At 39.4% G+C, this 20,998-nt stretch overlaps 1 protein-coding gene across 1 annotated transcript; it reads left to right on the top strand.

Annotated features, from left to right (window-relative positions):
• Positions 1–6,784: 6,784 nt before the first annotated feature.
• Positions 6,785–7,726, top strand: LOC111880000 (leucine-rich repeat extensin-like protein 3). Its single transcript, XM_023876417.3, has one exon. The coding sequence runs from the start codon at positions 6,861–6,863 to the stop codon at positions 7,371–7,373; it is 513 nt and encodes a 170-aa protein (XP_023732185.1). The 5' UTR covers positions 6,785–6,860; the 3' UTR covers positions 7,374–7,726.
• The last annotated feature ends 13,272 nt before the right edge of the window (positions 7,727–20,998 follow it).

The following is a 20,998-nucleotide window of genomic DNA, read 5'->3' on the forward strand; positions in this document are numbered from 1 at the left end:
TAGCTAGCAGTCAGGGTGTGGGAGTGTCGGTCCCGTATAGATCTATACACACAATGCCCGCTCTCCCTCCAGGAGACTATGGTTACCAACTTGACAACGGGGAGATCCGTGTCCTGAAGATGCATCTCGTATTTTGAATTCTATTATAAGTACTTGGAATGATGATATAGACTCACAAATGAACTGACTCCTTTGGAATTCTCCGTACTAGAAAGAGTGAATAGAATCTCATAACTATTCCTATAATAGTTACTAATGTTTCTGGTCTATGAATGATGAAAGGAAGGATGCCCTTGCTATCCAAGGAAAATGAACTGGTCAATGTAAACCTTTATGTCTATACATGTATACATGATATATAACTAATGTTTAAACGACCTTCAGACGGATAACCGATACCCACCAGACCACATCCCAACGAGGAAGGGAAATAGGGCGAACTAGCCTTCCTAAGTCCTTTGAACATTATTTATATAACTATAAAAATACAGTCATGCATTTAACATGTAAAAGCGTAGAAGGAAACTTTGATGAAACCTTTGGAAAACTTTCATACATAGGAAATTTACGACTCGATGTCATTTTCTAAAACAAGTTTTGAAAATCTTTGGAATCCTTTGAAAAACCTTTCATAAACAGTTTAAGGGAAGAAAACCTTTGATAAGAATTTACGACTGGATGTCTCTTAAGTAAACAAACTTTGAAAAACTTTGGATAACCTTTAATGATCTAAAAAGGGATATTCATACTTTAGCAAGATTCAAAAACATGATTGGAAATCTTTAAGCTGGATAAACATTTAATATGCAAAATCTATTTTGCTATATAGTTATCAATCACATGTGATATATCTAATAACTGTATAGTTCAACTTGTATTCCCCCCATATAAAAGCAGTTGAAATCATTTAAAAGGTTAATTCAGGGGGTATGAACTCACCTGTCGTGGGCGATTCGGATGAATGGACGGTATATGATGCTAAGTGTCAAGTGAGGACTTGACCACACACGCGAATCCTATTTAACATGTACTGATACATTTAAGTATCTAATTAGTCATTTAATAACTAATCAAGCAAGTAAGGATGTCCAACTACATGAAAACACTTTGCTACAAGTGTTAGGAGTACTAAGGGTTGCATATAAAGAGAGTATGGACTCACATTGGAGCTTACTCCTCAAATAGTAGTGTCTAGGGGTGTTTACGGTTTTGGAACCATATCCCCCATGACTTTACGGCCGTAAACTCATGGGCATGGTGCATTTGGGTATTTTAAGGCTTCATGCTTGACAAATAAGGGTTCTAGAGTTGATTCAAGGGCTATGGAAGTGATTAATGCTCAAAAATGGACACTTTAGGGAGTTTACGGTTTCTGAACCACTCCTTGGGGAGTTTAGGGCCGTAAACACATGAGTTTACGGTCGTAAACTCATGTTAGTCCATTTCTTTTGTGCTTCGGTGGTTCTAGGCTATGCATGCAAGGTTGTAGTCCCATATACAAGCTTTAGAAGGCATTAGGGGCATCTAAACACCTTTTGGAGGTGTTTATGGTTTTGGGATGAACTCCCCAAACCGTAAACTCATTTGAACATGGGGAAATGATGATTTTCGAGTGCTAAACTCATCTAGGAAGGGATCTATGCTAGTTGTCAAGGCTTAGGATGAACCAAGGCACACTTTGGCACCCATTTAAGGGTTTACGGTCCAAGGATGTTCTTGGACCATAAACACCTTGTTCTTGGTGTTCTTGGATGATTTCAATTGTAAACAAGTTTCTATTAAGCACACAAGAAGCTAGGGTAAGTGCACTTACGTTCTAGGAGTTTTGATGATCGTTTTTTGGCGGATTTGTCGGGATGAACTTATCATAGTTGAGAGGATTTCTTGAGTTTTCTTGAGGTGGGAGTTGGAAAAATGAGAGAAAATGACTAAGTGTCACATTTATACTCCTGGGGGTTCGCGGTCAAAAACTCCGAGTTTTTGTCCGTAAATTCCAAAATTTTGGAGTTCCGCGACTTACGCTAAACACGGCAAATTCTAAATTTTACTTCCTTAATTTTGGTTCGCTTGACGAATATTATTTAAAATATTCCAACGGGCTTAAATCCGACCAAAAATATTTTGGGATAAATTTGACTAATTTTTGACGTGCGTAATTACAACGTTAAAACAAACAAGAATTTCGGGTTGTCACACACAACATGGTGTATTCCTTGAGCATCACCAACTTTAGAGCATTATAGAAGAATTCATAACACACATGGCTCATCAGGGAACCAAAATGGCGCATCTTGCACCAAGATTACCTATCTCATGCAAGGATAGCGCAACATGTTTCAATGTGGCGCAACTTCTCCTAGGTTGGCGCAAGATCTCCACTTTGGCGTAACATCAACTAGTTTGGTGCAACCCCCATAAATGTCACAACGTCCATCCATTTGGCGCAACATTCTCATGAATGACGCAACTTCCATTCACTTAGCGCAACTTCAACTTGAATGATGCAACATGTTGCTCCATTCCACTCTAAATGCTCCATGAGAATTCCTAAATGGTCAAGTCACATTTAACACACATGCACATACACACGCCTTACCACACCTTTATTTATTTATATTATTTTCCTTTCCTTTAAATGCATAAAATCTAATTAAATAAAATTAATATAAAAGAAAATATTTCTTTAACTAAAAAAATACAAACTACATTAAAAAAAAAAAAAAAGAACATACTCGAAATGAGAAGTAAGTGTTTATATTTATAGTAAAGTTTAAAAAAAAATTAAAATATAGCAGTTGAGGCCCAACGTCCAAAAAAGGCAAGAAAAAGACATGGTAAGACAGCTTATTGCGGTGGGAATAGCGCATCTAGAGGGTCGATGATGTGTGAAACGCACACTATGGAGCCACATTAGCCAGTGCAGTGTGCGGTTATATGTACATCAACTAGCCTTACCTTATGTTAATGGAAAATAATTATGAAGACAATGAATAATGGTATATGCTTAAAACCCACCGAATCCTAACCCCACTTCCCTTTAATTTCTTCCTGTTATCATCACATTAAATTCTTTTACTATACTTGTTTAAACAAAATTTTAATCAAAATTTTAACCATCTTATGTTGCATATCTTATATGACAAGTTGTTTTTAATGTTGGAAGACAAAATTGTAAGAATGGTCCCTGTGGTTAGGTCGAAATTAACACTTAAAACTAGCACTTATGGTCCAAAGTTTTTAATTTTGTTGCCACTTTGGTCCAATTTACTTTAAACTTTTTTGTAATGACGATTTTGCCCTTCGATTTTGCTTTTTTCAGTTTTTTTTTTAATTTATTTAAATACTTTTATAATTTAAAAAAATATGTATCTCTCTCTCCCTCCCTCCCTCACTCACTCTCTCTCTCTATCTCTGTTCTCTTTCTCTTTCTCTTTCTCTTTCTCTTTCACTTTCTCTCTATCTCTCTATCTATCTCTCCCTCCTTTCCTCCCTCTCTCTCTCCATCCTTCTCTTATAAACAAAAAAAGATTTAGGGCTTTTATGTAAAAAGGGATCTCATGAGATACTAATTGTGTTTAAGTGGCCGAACTTAATGAAATTAGGGCTCATATGCCCCCGTTTTTCTCTGATTGTCAAACGAAAGGATGTCGAACACGAAGGAATCAACATAGATAAAATCAACGACGTTGGCAGAATTGAGCATAAGGTTTCGTCGGTCGAATTGTTGGGCGAGATTGTCTTCGGGATCGACTAGACCAAAATGAAGGAGGCGTGAAGGAGCAGCAAAGTTTCGCTCATTCCCGTCCGACTGTAAGGTGTGAAGGAGGAAGGGAGGGAAGGTAGGCGTCGAGAGAGGGGGGAAGGTCTTTAGTCCTCAGTTGGTCCGAGACGAAGAAATAGATTGGTAGGAAGTGGCTCGATGGTGGTAACCTATAACAAACAAGGACCAGTCGATCTTTGGCGATGTTTACTCAGTCACTAGGAGGGGGAGGCATCTCCGGTGGGGACGGTTTGTCAGCAAGGATCGACGGAAGGATGAGAAAAGGTTCAAACGTAGAAGGTATTTCTGTTTTTTTTTTTCATTTTGAGAGAATCCGCTTAAGGGAAAGGGTCTCCAGCTAGTCGTTGAGGTTGGAAACGAGGCAACAGCTCCGACTATTTGCCTTCGTTTTTTTTATAGAAATCAATGGGTGATTGGATTGGGTGTTTGAGTTTATTGTTTGACAGGGGAAGAGCTTGAAGCACCGATTTTCATAAAAGAATCCTAGCAATTACTTCTCAAACTCTCCTCAACGAACTTAAATCCCCAAATCAAAACCAGAAATTGAAGTGGAAACAAGTAATGGCCATCGATTAAATCGCTGAAGAGGGGGTAGCGGAGATGGGATGTGTCAGTGAAGGTGGAGTTAGGGTTCTGGCACTATGCTTATGACGACAGACTCTGGTGGTTTGGGTGGTGTTTGTATAGTAAGTAAAAAAAGGACGATAAATTGTTTTGGAGAGAGAGAGAGAGGGAGAGAGAGAGAGACGTATGTTTTTTATTTTTCTTTTAATTATAAAAGTATTCAAATAAATAAATAACTGAAAAAACAAAATCCAAGGGCAAAATCGTCATTACAAAAAAGTTTAAAGTAATTGGACAAAAGTGGCAAGAAAATGAAAACCTTTGGACCATGAATGCTAGTACAAACTTGTTTGGCCTAAAATACCAGTTTCGACCCAACCACAAAGACCATTCTTGCAATTTTGTCATGTTGGAATTATGATGATAAATATAAGCAATTAGAACAAGTAAAAACTTAGAAATTTGGGAGGAAAGTTTTATGGGAGAAAACCCCGATGGAGAGAAGGATATTTAGATAAATTATAATGATTAAAGTAAGCGCGAATCGAATCTTATAATGATGAAAGACTTTTATAACTTCCAAATAAATGATAATAATTTCTAAACCTAAAAGACTTGGAAACCAAACAATTGAATAACTCCCATATTGGTGGAATTCGGCTCACTTGAGTCGCTTCAACAAACTCTTCATCTTCAACAGAAACACTTAAATTCCTTCGACGACGACGACAAAAAAAAAAGTCTTTTGTCATTGTACTAAGGACCAATCTTGCATGCGAAATGAGATTGAAAAAGACTTAAACTTGGAAACTTAGACACTGAAAACTAGGAACTAGTTTTGTCAATCATATCATTCAATTGAAAATGACTCAATTCAATCAAGGAAAGAGTGATTCCTTTCCAACCCATTAAACCCATTGCCACATCATTTTTTATCTTTTTTTTTTCTTTCATCTTTCCTAGCTCACAACACACGAAAACCTTGTTTTTTTTAATCGACTCAACCCATTCAATTAAAAAAATATACAAAAACAATTAAGGTAAAATTTTAATTAGCAATAGAGTTACCGTTGGTACCACTCCCGTTTCAGCGGGTTGTTTAATTAGTTTCAGTAACCCACTTCATCATCTCTCTACTTTTTCTCTCTCATTTTCTCTTGTATCATGTATTTTAAAACTTATACATTAGTTGTTAGTATTTTTTTTTTTAATAGAGTGGGTTGAGAAAGATAGGATTTCTATATGTTGTGGGTTGGAAAAAATAAAGAAAAAGAAAAAACAAAAATTAATATGACAGTGAGTTCAGTAGGTTGGATGGGAATGATTCTCTCGTCTCTAATAGAAAATATTTGTGGTAGTGCGAACTAGTGTTAAATTTCACACTTTCATGTTTACCAAGTCCATTGTATAGAAAATGTTTGTGGTAGTGCGAACTAGTGTTAAATTTCACACTTTCATGTTTACCAAGTCCATTGTATAGAAAATGTTTGTGGTAGTGCGAACTAGTGTTAAATTTCACACTTTCATGTTTACCAAGTCCATTGTATAGAAAATGTTTGTGGTAGTGCTAACTAGTGTTAAATTTCACACTTTCATTTTTACCAAGTCCATTGTGCCTACTTTTGACGACACTTGATTGTCGATTTGTAGGTTTAACATGGAAATGGAGATCGGATTGCAAGTTTAAAAGAACCTGTAATTGTAGTGTTTGGAACATAGTATATTTTATTATAATTAGAGAACCTTTTATGAATTTCAAAACCCCATTTCCACCTAATAAATTTATCCCTTTGTCATAAAAACTCCATATATAGATAAGGGTTTTTTTTTCAACTTTGTAATGTAAGGAATATCAACTAATGATCTAATAGTGTTAGCGAACATCTTGAAATGAATACTTAATGTACCGTTAATCTTGCATCGGAGACTCATTGAAGACACCAATTGAACCAACATTATGAACCGGTTCACCAATTGAACCAACTTTATGAACCGCTTCTAGAGTGGTAAATAGACACATATTTTAAGTACAAGCTAAATCGACAACTCACTTGTCACAAATCGTGTTACTGTTGTTCCTCACGATGGAGGCTACATAGACTATTAAAAAAAACTGTTAGATTATCATTCGTGAATGGTTAACAAATTCATAAGATTTGTTTTGACAATAGAAACAATAGTTTTTCGTATGTTATACATATACTACCGAAAAATATAACCAACGGATAACACTTATTTATTTTAGCTTTTGAGGGTGGACTTGTAAGAAATACAAACAACATTATTTTAGTGAATATGTCATTTTATTTTGATCATTCAGTAATCACTTAATCACAAAAAGTAACATGATTAGAGAGAGACAAATGCAATCATGATATTCAAATAACAATTTTAGATATTATGTCCAAATATCATCATTATTTGAGAATGTCATATTGTCATCCGCTCCCTATAAACCCCACCTCCACTCTCTTGTTCATCCCTTGCTCCAATTTTCATATCCCCATTCATACCAATGACGATATTTTCTCATATTTCTTTCTTCGTTATTCTCTTAATTTTCGTCGGAAACATCAATTCCCGATCAGCCACCGCAAGGATTCCGATTACGTCATATTCCAGGGATCAAGTGTCGTGTAATATGTGTGACGAATGCGACAACCCTTGTCAACCGGCTCCCTCGCCACCACCACCTTCTCCTCCTTTACCATCACCACCGCCACCAATACAATCACCCTCCACCGACAATAACTGCCCACCACCACCATCCCCACCAAGCTCCGGCGGCAATTCTCCTCCCGCCACACCCTCTGTTCCTACGTTCCCTTATTACCCCCCTCCATCACCTACTTCCGGTGGTGGCTATGGCTACTCAACTCCGCCGCCCCCCAATCCAATTCTACCTTATTTCCCGTTTTACTATTATAATCCACCGCCTCCTCGCCAAAATTCAGTCTCCGATCGGTTAAAAACAAACCCAGTTCACATCCTCCTCCCTCTTTCATTTCTCCTTTTCTTCTTCGGTTAAATCGAAGTATTCCTATTGATTTCCTAATCTTATTTCTGATTTTTTTTCTGTATGATCATCGAACAACTGAAGAAGAACTTCTTCCTCGAAGATCAACAAAATTGAAGAATCAGTAACCTCTAGCTCACGAAATTCTTCTGTAATTTGTTTGATTATTCTTAGATTTACTACCTAAAGCAATAACGAGAGCAAATTTTTCGCTAACTCATTGATAAACAATTGTCGATTTAAACTTGAATCTGTGTTCACCATGGATGTTCGTCATTTAGAGTACATTTCCGTCTTGTTTTGCTGTTACAATCACTCGAATATGTGTTTGCGTAATGTATTATTTAATTAAACTAATTCGTTCATATTGTGTGACCTGTATCATTATAGTTCAATTTTGTTAGATGTTATTTATGGTTATTCTAAAGTACGTTGTTTTTCATAATAAGTTTATTTTTTTTTTTGGTCGATTTCATTGTGTATGATGCAGATTCTGATATTCTAAATTTAGAATTTATACATGTCAAATATTGCATCAAAATATACACAAATAATAAATAATAAATAGTAATAATAATAATAGTTTGTTTTAAAGATAATGTTTTTGGTTTTCATCACTAGCATTTCTCGCCGTATCCCTCTTGGTTTTTTTATTACGTTAAAATCTGCAAACATAAAGAAATTTTCGGAAGGATTAAGAGCGTTTTTTAGCAAATCTAGGATGCAGCTGGTAGCTACTAGTGTAAATTGTAGTTTTTATTTATATAAAAGTATCGGATAAAAATAATTGATAATTTTTAAAGATATAAAATTATAAAATCTAAAACTAGAAGCTAAAAATTATTCGAAATAGTTTTTTTATTTAAAATAAAAGTTAAAAGCTTCTAATTTCCAAACACTCTCTTTAATATAAATCATCAAATTTCATGGTTACTATAAAGATGAATATAAATCATCAAATTTCAAGGTTACTATAAAGATAAAGGTCTCTTCAATTCATTCAAAATTATATAGAGAAATTGAATATCCTCTTAGCTTTTTGTTTATATTTTTTCTTTTTATCTATTTAAGACATGACAAGTATATACATTTAGCATTTCAATTAAATTAAATTAAATTTAATGACACTTGTTACCATCTAAAATAGGTAGGACCATAGTAGAAACAAAAATTAGGAGAATATTTAATTTCTCAATTATTTATTTATTTATTTTTTAACATGCAAATTTAATCTACTGCTAAGTTAATATTTAACTTCACTTATATCCATAACCAGACTTTAATCTTTCATCTCAAAGAAAGAGCACACCACCTGATACCGCTGGCTAGAAGCCATTTGGTTAAAAAAATGTTTTGCCTTTTAAATATTGTTCTTTCTTAGAAAAAAATAGTAAATATAAATGTTCTGCAATGACAAATTAAATACAATCGACAGTTGTAAGAAAAAAAATATAAATATAAAAATACAAATAAAATGAACACTGATTTTCTATGACTTTTTAGAGAATAGAGTTAGTAACAACATATTGTTACTGTGACAGCAATATTTATTATATAGTTTTCTTCAATTGTATATTTATCAATTTAAAATCAACCATTTTTTTTTTGTTTATCTAATGTTCTCGATTCGTATAGATAAACAATGTTTTGTCTAGTAGAATAAATTAGAAAGAATTATATAACTAATATAAATGTACGTTTACAAGTATATTGATATTAAAACATAGGATAGAGAGTGATTCGCCATTATATATATTTAGTAAAAAAGATTTTCTAATATTTGTCTTAAAGACACATATAAAAACTATTAATTATAGAAAATGTTATCATAAGAATTATTAATTATGGAAAATATTATTATAATTAAATATAAAATACATTAATTGTAAAGAATATTATCTTTAATTAGTGAATTTTATATCCAATTATGATAACATTCATCTCGTAATTAAAAAATCTCTTGGTAAAAAAAAACAGAGCTACAAAAAAAAAAAAATAAAAAAAAAAAAAAAAAAAAAAAACAGAAACAATTATCCTTCAATCATTTCCATAATTAAAAAATTTCTTGGTAAAAATAAACGAGTTACAAAAAAAAAAAACAGAAGCACTTATCCTTCAATCATTTCCGTTAAAATGTAAATGGCAAGCTGTCAAAAGCATAAAGGCGCAATCAATAATATTTGGGCTTCCAATTTTATTCTCTTTTTGGGTTACCTTTGCAACAATGGGTATTAAAAAGGAAAAGGAAGATTTTTCTTTTTGTTTTTAATTGTTTAGCACCTAAGCAACTAAAAAAAATGGTTTTAGTGTTTTATAATTAACACTTATCAAATTAGAATTTACATTCATAATTATGTTATGCTAAACACCTTTTGATATTTTAGGACTCATACTTTTTATATTACATTTTGTACACCATTATTATTATTATTATTATTATTATTATTATTATTTTTTTTTTTTTTAATTTACTTTGTGTGGGAGTGGGACCTAGTGAAAGATGGTGAAGGACCATGATTGAGTAGAAGCATCATATGTTAAATTTCGAACTCTTTTTCTTTTAGAATCATTTTTTGAGCTTTTGGCACATGATCCATTGGCGTTTTCAGCAATCTTTTGCCACACTCATCCATTTATAGCATTGCTTCAATATTATTACTATAGTCAGCCCATACCCGACTACAATTAAATATCGTTCCATAGGAAAAATTATGGTAATTACAGATTTACGTTGATCAAAACAAGCTTGTATTTTGGTCCATTGGCTCAACATACCAAATAGAGGTGCACGGACCACTCAAGGTTTTCTAAAATCGGAACCAATTTTGAAGATATTTGGTTTTCAAATATCTGATATACGATTCATCGTCTATACACCGGATTCAAAAAAGTGGGGCATCGATCTTATCCAATTCGGAAATAACCTGGTTTTAATCCAATAATATGTTGTGGAATCTTATCTTTCTACCTAATAGATTCTGTTATTTTTTGAAACTTTTCAAAGTATCAGAATTATGCTTAATCTTATAAACATAACCATATTTACTAAAACATCAGTAAATCATGACGCATAGAGTTATCGTCCTTTATTGTGGATCTGAATAGTTCATATTAACATGTACTAGATCCATTAGCCCTCACTTGACTCACGTAAACATGTGATCAAATGAATTAGTCATAATCTTCAAATGATCAAGATTCTCATATATCACGCAATTCAAGTTGTATGACTCTAAATTTCAATCCAATTGAAACTTAGGTGATGAAAAATCTTTTCTACTTAGTTAATTACGACACTACCACAAGCAATATAATAAGAATCAAATCCACAAATAATATTTCTAATAATAGAAATGTTGGGTCAAAAATATGGTTTATACTTTACTTTTCTAGGAAAATGTATTTTTGTGTCTTGGACTATAAACAGCTAGGTGTTTACGGCCGTAAACAGGTTTACGACCGTAAACCCATTTACGGCCCATGTTCAGCAAGCCCATATTCCCTAGTATATATAGGTGTTAGGGTTGAGGAGTAGAGATTGATAAAACACAAGGAGTGTACGGCCAAGAGAGAAACTAGAGAGAAGTTTTTGTATGTGTGAATCTTTTGTATCCGGATCTTCATTCTAATCTATTCATACATAGATTCATCATATTCTTCTTCTTCTTCTTCTCTTCTATTTTATCTGACATCATCCGTTTGATTGGGATTCCGCACCATCAAACGGATCTGATTGATACACAGACAAATTAGAGACTTACAATTGGTATCAGAGTTTGGTTGTATCAGTCAATTTTGTCAGATTTGGAGCATTATTTGATCTTATTTTCGAAATATTCTTGCGTTTTTGGATAGATCTCTGAAAAATAAGGGGGGGGGGGGGGGGGTTGTTCTTCGTGTTTTTCATAAAAAAGGGTTTTTGATCGAGTTTTTGAGCTTCAAAGTCGAAAAATCGGTGTTTTTGGTCGAAACCTGTGAGGGTGTGGCAGAGTTTGCGGCCGGCGACTAGGGTTTCGGAGTTCACGGCCCGAAGTTCACGATTCGGAGTTTGCGGCCCGAGGTTCACGGTCCGAGCTTGCGGCCTTGGAGTTCACGGTCCGAGATTACAGGCCTCGCGGTTTCCGGTTCGCACCAGATCCTCGCATCATGTGTCGCACCTCGTCCTCGTAAGCAGCAGGTGTCTTCACAGCGTCTATTAAAAAAAGAAAGAGGCGGACGGAATTTTAGAGGTGCCGGGGATCGAACCCGGGTCTCCTGCCAACTAAACCTCGCGCCTTACCAACTCAGCTAGAAGACTATTTGTGTCTGTCCTTCCGAATATAATTCATAAAGCGTCTTTTTCGCTTCAAGTTTCGCATTTTTGACACTTTTAACCCCAAAACTCAATTTCTTTTAATTTTAAATTCTTTTTTTTCCTCCATAATAAAAAAAAATAAAAAAAATTAATTAAATAAATAAATAATAATAATAATAATAACAATAATAAAATAATTTTAAAAAAATATATATTTTTAACTTTTATTTTTGATTTTTTATTTAAAATTTTGATTTTGACTTTCAGGTTTGACCTTTGATTTTAAACTTTGACTTTGTCGTTTGACTTTTAAATTTTCAAATTTAGCTTTTTGGTTTGACTTTTAAGTTTGACTTTTCAAGTTTGACTTTTGAGTTTAACTTTTTAAATTTGACTTTTAAGGTTGACTTTTGAGGTTTATAATAAAAGGGTTTGACTTTTAAGTTTGATTTTGGCTTCTAGTTGTGCTTTTTAATTGATTTTAAGGTCTACGAGGGAGTTGAAAACATGAAAGAGAGTTGTCAGGATATCTTAAGACAAAATTTCAACATTTTCAATTATATCCCTGGAGAAACCCTCAAAACTCAGTTGCAGTGATTTACTACACTTACTACTGAGATGAATATAACTGGGATCGTCTTGTCTAAGTTTAAGATAAACAAAAAGCTACTGAATTCACTTCCGAAATCGTGGGATATGAACGTGGCTATCATCAAGAAGACATAAGAGCTCAATCATCTTAGTCTTGCTGATGTAATTGAAGAACTTGATGCTTTGAAGTGTAGAAAAACAATGAATTCTGAAAACATTCTGGTCACTGAAGTTACATGTACTCCAGCTTGTGAAACTACGATTAAATTTCTTCGGGAACAAATTGATTTATTAAAAAGAGAAGTTGAGGGCCTGAGATATGAAGGATATCAACTCAGGAAAGGACAAAAACCTTTGAAGGCTGAATTAGAAGCAAAAACCAAAGACTTTAGGAAGCTTCAGGAAGTGTATAGCAACAAGTGTGAAAATTATGACTATATTAAGAGACAACTTGCTACTATAACTGAAGAACTTGACACTTTGAAAATTAAGTGGAAAAACAAATGTTAGTTTCAAAAATTATAATGCATCAAGTCAGACAGTCGAGTCCTTATTTGAAACCCAATTAAAATTTAATGATAATCAAAACAAGGGTCTAGGGTATGATAGTGTTCCTCCACCTTTCAATCATAACTACATGTAACATCCCGAGTTCAGGAGTGCAAGTTCAGGGTTCAAAGTGTAAATGTGGAAGGGCAACTCGGTGAGTCCATGGGTGGACTCGATGAGTAGGGTCGCGACTCTAGTCGCGTGTTAAGTGGCCAACTCGGCGAGTAGGTGCTGAGTGGAGAAAACCCTAATTTTGGAGGATGAGCCCTATATAAAGGACATTATACCCTCTCCCCAGCCTCTTTACCCTCTCTTGAAGTCCAGAAAACTCTAAGGCACGTTTGTGAGGGATTTGAGTGCATTTGAACCTTGGAGGAGATCTTGGAGAGTTAAGAGGCTTGGAGTAAGACGCTTTGCTAAGATTCGGATTTCTCTTATGTTGGAGCTTCCTTTTGAGGTATTATTTTGTTGCTTGGGCTGTTATTCATCTAGATTCATCATTTTGGAGTATTTGGAAAGATTAGCTTGTGGTATTTTGAGTTCGGAGGTTATATCTGAGGTTGCTACCTCAGATCTGGAATGGAAAAGGTCTAGAGTGCATTAAAGTCCCTGTTCTTGAGTGTTTGGTGAAGCCATCTTGTCCCAAACCCTAGCCCTAAAGTGTAAATGCCTAGATCTCTTTGGATTCACGTAAAGTTTGCCACTTTACGTGATGGGTGGGTTGTAGAAGGGTAGATCTATGGTTTGGATCAACTGCATGGCCTGGAAGGCTTCTGTATGGGTTAAGATCTAGAGGCACTCGGCGAGTTGCTTGAAGATGGACAGGAACTTGGCGAGTTTGAAGAACAACTCGGCGAGTAGGTTGAAGATAGCCGTGGACTTGGCAAGTCTGTTCTTGGACTCGGCGAGTTTGGTCATGAGGTCCTAACTTTCTTCTGGTTGAGCCATGAATCAGTGAGTCAAGGGAGGACTCAGTGAGTTGAGTGCGAGGGGACTCAGAGTTGTGGGACTCAGCGAGTCTCGGGGTGACTCAGCGAGTTGAGTCGCGGATTGGGGAAGTTCTGAGCATGGGGACTCGGCGAGTCATCGGGTTGACTCGGCGAGTAGAGTCAGTCAGGTGGTTGACTTTGACTTTGACTTTGACTTTGACCAAGGGTTGACCAGATGACTTCCAGGGGCATTTTGGTAATTGTTGGCTTTTGTTTGAGTTCAGTGTTGGTGTCGGCTAGTGGTGGAGATCGTGTCAGTGGTCGGAGCATCTTGGTCTTATCTTTTCAGTCGGCAGTTGCGAGGTGAGTTATCCTCATTATATCAACAGGGTTTAAGGCACCAAGGGTGGCCCTTTATCGGATTGTGATCCAGGTATCGTTGTTATGTTATTGATTTGATATGTTTGCATCCTGGTAGTTAGGATGGTATATGTTAGAGACCTGGTTAAGGTCGGTATCCTGGTATATAGGATGATGCTATGCTAGTGACCGGTTAGGTCGGTATCCTGGTTAGGATGATGATATGTTATGTGATCTGCTAGATCGGCTTGATTGAATGTGAATTGTTATATGATTGATTGTTTATGTGCACATGGTTGTTGGACTGAGGTTTGGGTTGAGGCGGGTCCTACTTTATGCTGTAGGCCAACATACCCAGGGCTGACCGGTTATCTCGAAGGCCCGGCGAGCGGTCCGGATATGCTGCAGGCCCTAAGAGGGTGGACCAGACCGACTGAAGGCCCGGTGCGGGCGGACCAGTCATACTGTAGACTCAGAGAGTGGACCAGGTGGATTGAAGGCCCGGTGCAGACGGACCAATCACACTGTAGACTCGATGTATATGGCTAGACTCGGAGGGTGGACCAGGTGGACTGTTGGCCGGTGCGGCAAACCAGTCTCACAGTAGACCCGAAGTGCATGGTTGTTCTGTGTTCTGTTATGATATGGCATGATGTGCGTGTATGGTATATGTGGTTCGTATTTTGGGGGTATCTCACTAAGCTTTCGGGCTTACAGTTGTGTTTTAATGTTTTGCAGGTTCTTCAGGAGACCGTGGCAAGGCAAAGGCGTGATCGTACTGCTCCTCATGATTATGTTTTATGTTGTTGTTCTGGGAAGACTCTGATAATAATTGTATTGAAAACCTTTTTGTAATAACTTTATGAAATCGGGTTGTTTTGAAAAGTTTAAATTGGTTGAAATTTTTAGAGCGTTACAAGTTGGTATCAGAGCCTTGGTTTGAGTGAATTGGAGGAACATTCGTGTGAATCCAGTCTCAAATCAAGGAGAGTTTTTCAAAAGAGAATTTAAAATGGTTTTCAAAATGAGTAAAGGAGGACGCGGAGGTACGATCAGCCGGAGCCAGTAAGTAACCCCAAAATACCATATATGATAATTGTTTTTGAGCTTTGATAGAACAACATGCTAGTACTAGGCTAGGGATCTTCAGGATTTCATGATAATGTTGCCTGATTTATGATGCTTGTTAGCCTAGGGTTCCTCTGTGGGAGATTTCCAGTGTTCCTCTAGGAGTGAGGGTTGAGTGCTTGTTATGTATGTTTTTCGCTAGGGTGTTGTGGTAATACTTGATACAAATATGGGTAGGTGTGGAAGGTAGTATGGGCCCGTACTACTGAAAGCACAGGACCCATACGCATATCAAAGAAACCATGACCTCTAGGTTTGGGTTGGGGGTTGGTTCCCGGGATAGTGGGAAGTATCTGAGATCTTGCGATGTTTTTCAGTATGGTGGTTATGAGGCATGCTGGGAGCGGATCCGGGTCAGGATCGGGAGCAGGAGAGGGCGGTCAGGGTGGGTCAGTACCGCCCGAGGTTATTGGTCAGATGAGCACAGGCAAGTTGGATGCTAGGATTCGTGAGATCCTGCATGGTGAGGTTGCTGTGTTGTTCCGGGCCGAGTTGCCGGAACTGTTTGGGTCGATCAAGACCGCCATGATTGAGTATTTTGATGAGCGCTATGCGGCACTCACAGAGACGGCTGCCGCGGCGGCTACACCGGCTGTAGCGGCGGCATGGGGAGGAGCTGGTAGAGGTTTCCAATATCGGGACTTCGATAATACGAAGCCCCCTACCTTTGATGGAGTTCAGGACCCGATTGTTGCTATGAGGTGGTTTTCAGATGTCGAGGGGTGTTTCTTCACATGTTCATGCCCTGCTGATCAGAGGGTGAGGTGTGCTCTGAACCTGTTGAGGCTTGGGGCGAAGGATTGGTGGAGATTGACCATGGGGTCATATTCGGATGCGCAGAGGGCTGCGTTTTCATGGGATCGGTTCCGAGAGTTGTTCAACACTTGTTATGTTCCACGAGTTAAGAGGGAGAGATTGGTTTAGGAGTTCCTGGAACTGAAGCAGGATTCGGAGTCGGTGACGGAGATCACTAGGATGTTCACTGAGAGGGCGATGTTTTGCCCTGAGTTCGCTTCGGAGCAGGCTCAGATGTACCGATATCTGAGTATGCTCAGGAGGGATATCAGGTAGTTTGTGTCTACGCAGAGGTGCGAGAACTTGTTAGAGTTGTAGGAGGCCGCCAGGCGGCGTGAGTTGGAGATTGAGTTGCAAATGCGAGAGCTGAGGCAGGCTCCTGTGCAGTCGCAGCCGGCGTCGAAACGGTCCAAGACCGTTGATTCTAGATTGGGAGATCAGAGCAGCCACACTTGTGGGAAGTGTGGGAAGGGTCACACCGGAGTTTGTAGGTCCGGTGGTGCATGCCGCAAGTGCGGAAAGGAGGGGCACTATGCGAGGGATTGCCGGCAGACAGCCCCGGTTCAGGATTTGAGGATTTGTTATCATTGCCATTAGGTGGGACACTTGAGGGTCAACTGTCCACAACTTACTACAGGACCGGTGCAGGCTCCAGCACCGGCCACTTTGAGGATTACGGGTGGAGGTCAGGGTGGAGCGAAGCTCCCAAGGGCTTAGGGTCGTGCTTTTCAGCTTACAGCAGAGGAGGTCAGGGCAGTGCCGGATGCAGCTGCGGGTATGTTTCTTTCTTGATGTCTTGTTATTTGGTGATTTTTGTGGAGTATTGTTTATCTGCTAGTCTCGCTGTGTGATTTTGGTATTGTATTTGTTGCTCCTTGAAGGTTGTGGCATGGTTATGGATTTGGTGTTGGAAATTTCGTTGGTTATCATTCATGAGGATTATTAGCGGGAATCTGGCTTTTGGTCTGAATGTCGGGTAGCATCTGCAGTCTGAGGAGTGGCTAGCTGAAGATCGGGTTTCTTTCTAGCTGGGATGATCAGTGTCATTATGAATTTGTGAAGATTGCTCGTTCTGGTAGGAATCAGTTCGCGTGTAAGGGTTTGTGTTGAGTAGGGTTGTCGAGGGAGGTCGGTGATGGCGACCGATGGTTGATAGTCAGTGCTCTAAGTGGGGGAGAATTGGAGAATTCTCCGGAAGATCGATAAGCATGAGAGGTTGTTTAGCTGTTGAGATTCAACAGTGGTTCTGTCAGCCGAGCGTAGGCTGGTATGAGGAAGTGTCAGAAAGACGGGGCAGGATGCAGATCAAGGGTGATTGATGGTGGAAGACCTAGGATCAGGCCGGGTTTGATTATGTAGGGTGGAGATAGAGTTCGGAACCCCTAGAGGGCTAGAATGGTATGCATGGGAGAGTTTTCTGGAGGGATAACGCGGGATGATGAATGCTAGTTGAGCGGTCCGGATAGACTGAAGGCTGGTGGGCGTACCAGTCAGGCCGAAGGCTCGGAGAACGGTCCAGACAAGCTGAAGGCCCCGGAGGGCGGTCTAGACCTGATGAAGATTCTGAGAGTGGTCCAGATTGGCTGAAGGCCTGTTAAGGCGGTCCGGTCATGCTGAAGACTCTGCAGGTGTTGATAGATCTGTATGGATATGGAATGAGTATGTCGTGATGTGATCGCATCAGTGGGTCTAGCCCCGGGTATTGATCATCGATTAGTGGAAGGTAGTGCATGGACTCGAGAGTCCTTGCGATTAGATTCAGAGTATGTGTGGTGCATGGGATAGCGGTTATGCTATAAGAAATGGTGTAATATTGGGTGAGCACCGTGGCACTTGTGATAGTGTCAAGGCAGCCAAGTGGATTTCCTTGGTAAGGAAAGGGAAAGGAATGTAACTCCGAGAGGGAGTGTAAGTTCACGGAAGTGAAAGCAGTAGTGCGGAGTTATGATTGGAGTGTTCCAATTATGGTCCTTGAGCAGCGTGTTTGCGGCAGTGGTATGGAATCACATCCGGATTGGATGTCTACTGAGGTCACGGAAGGAATTCCGAGGGTGTAGAGCCAAGAGGCTCGGAAGGGATGTAGGGATGGAGTCTTGGATTCCCAGTTTGATTTTGATCAAGGAATTGTGTATGTAGTGGAAATTCATCCTAGGGGATATTTGGAGGTGTCGTTAGCGCATCGGGTTTTCCCAACCTGAGGATGTTAGAACCAGTCTGGCATGGGTATGAGATTGCGGGGGAGAGCTCATGGGAGTTGCTCTGAGACTAAAGGATGTGTCCTTCTGTCAACCTGGAGTGGATAGAGTTGGACTCCGATCGGGATTCCGGTGGTTCAGGGTTATTTCTAGCTCGAATGAGTCAAGTGATTGGCATGATTTGGAGCAAGTGAAGTATCATGGAATGGTACTTGGCTATTAAGTGGAGTTATCTGAGGATGAGGCCGGTGGTCGGATTGAGGCGGTGGTCAGAATGCCGCAGGAGAAGAGTTGGGTTTCGAGGGTGTGCTTTGAGGAATTTGGTCGGGTTAATGCCGGGAGGCGCATTGCGAGAGTAATTCAAGAGTTGTGTTGCAACAGGCTTTGAGGCCGAAGCCTAATTTAAGTGGGGGAGAATTGTAACATCCCGAGTTCAGGAGTGCAAGTTCAGGGTTCAAAGTGTAAATGTGGAAGGGCAACTCGGCGAGTCCATGGGTGGACTCCGCGAGTAGGGTCGCGACTCTAGTCGCGTGTTAAGTGGCCAACTTGGCGAGTAGGTGCTGAGTGGAGAAAACCCTAATTTCGGAGGATGAGCCCTATATAAAGGACATTATACCCTCTCCCTAGCCTCTTTACCCTCTCTTGAAGTCCAAAAAACTCTAAGGCATGTTTGTGAGGGATTTGAGTGGATTTGAACCTTGGAGAAGAGATTTTGGAGGAGATCTGGGAGAGTTAAGAGGCTTGGAGCAAGGGGCTTTGCTAAGATTCGGATTTCTCTTTTGTTGGAGCTTCCTTTTGAGGTATTAGTTCGTTGCTTGGGCTGTTATTCATCTAGATTCATCATTTTGGAGTATTTGGAAAGATTAGCTTGTGGTATTTTGAGTTTGGAGGTAAGATCTGAGGTTGCTACCTCAGATCTGGAATGGAGAAGGTCTAGAGTGCATTAAAGTCCCTGTTCTTGAGTGTTTGGTTAACCCATCTTGTCCCAAACCCTAGCCCTAGAGTGTAAATGCCTAGATCTCTTTGGATTCACGTAAAGTTTGCCACTTTACGTGATGGGTGGGTTGTAGAAGGGTAGATCTATGGTTTGGATCAACTGCATGGCCTGGAAGGCTTCTGTATGGGTTAAGATCTAGAGGCACTCGGCGAGTCACAAAGGTGTACTCGGCGAGTTGCTTGAAGATGGACAGGAACTCAGCGAGTTGGAAGAACAACTCGGCGAGTAGGTTGAAGATAGCCGTGGATTCGGCAAGTCTGTTCTTGGAGTCGGCGAGTTTGGTCATGAGGTCCTAACTTTCTTCTGGTTGAGCCATGAATCAGTGAGTCAAGGGAGGACTTAGTGAGTTGAGTGCGAGGGGACTCAGAGTTGTGGGACTCGGTGAGTCTCGGGGTGACTCGACGAGTTGAGTCGCGGATTGCGGCAGTTCTGAGCATGGGGACTCGGCGAGTCATCGGGTTGACTCGGCGAGTAGAGTCAATAAGGAGGTTGACTTTGACTCTGACTTTGACCAAGGGTTGACCAGTTGACTTCCAGTGGTATTTTGGTAATTGTTGGCTTTTGTTTGAGTTGAGTGTTGGTGTCGGCTAGTGGTGGAGATCGTGTCAGTGGTCGGAGCATCTTGGTCTTATCTTTTCAGTCGGCAGTTGCGAGGTGAGTTATCCTCACTATATCAACAGGGTCTAAGTCACCAAGGGTGGCCCTTTATCGAATTGTGATCCGGGTATCGTTGTTATGTTATTGCTTTGATATGTTTGCATCCTGGTAGTTAGGATGGTATATGTTAGAGACCTGGTTAAGGTCGGTATCCTGGTATATATGATGATGCTATGCTAGTGACCGGTTAGGTCAGTATCCTGGTTAGGATGATGATATGTTATGTGATCTGCTAGATCGGCTTGATTGAATGTGATTGTTATATGATTGATTGTTTATGTGCACATGGTTGTTGGACTGAGGTTTGGGTTGAGGCGGGTCCTGCTTTGTGCTGTAGGCCAACATACCTAGGGCGGACCGGTTATCCCGAATGCCCGACAAGCGGTCCGGATAGGCTGCAGGCCCCAAGAGGGCGGATCAGACGTGCCGAGGCTCAGAGAGTGGACCAGACCGACTGAAGGCCCGATGCGGGCGGACCAGTCATATTGTAGACTCAGAGAGTGGACCAGGTGGATTGAAGGCCTGGTGCGGGCGGACCAATCACACTGTAGACTCGATGTATATGGCTAGACTCAGAGGGTGGACCTGGTGGACTGTTGGCCGGTGCGGCGAACCAGTCTCACAGTAGACCCGAAGTGCATGGCTGTTTTGTGTTCTGTTATGATATGGCATGATGTGCGTGTATGGTATATGTGGTTGGTATTTTGGGGGTTTCTCACTAAACTTTCGAGCTTACAGTTGTGGTTTAATGTTTTGCAGGTTCTTCAGGAGACCGTGGCAAGGCAAAGGCGTGATCGTACCGCTCCTCACGATTATGTTTTATGTTGTGGTTCTGGGAAGACTCTGATAATAATTGTATTGAAAACCTTTTTGTAATAACTTTATGAAACCGGGTTGTTTTGAAAAGTTTGAATTGGTTGAAATTTTTAGAGCGTTACACTACACATCCATCCCTATGACACATGAAGAAATTACCAGGGAGGCACATCTTCAATATGGCAAACAAGCTGGATTTGTGTTAGGAGGAGTTATTTTTGTTGAATTTACTAATGTTTCTACTTCATATGCAGGTAAAATAGCAGAAGATGTGAACAAGGAGATCACTATTGAACAAACCAACGACTCCTTGAACTCAGAATCTG

The sequence above is a fragment of the Lactuca sativa genome, chromosome 8 (assembly GCF_002870075.4).
Source record: "Lactuca sativa cultivar Salinas chromosome 8, Lsat_Salinas_v11, whole genome shotgun sequence".
NCBI lineage: Eukaryota > Viridiplantae > Streptophyta > Magnoliopsida > Asterales > Asteraceae > Lactuca > Lactuca sativa.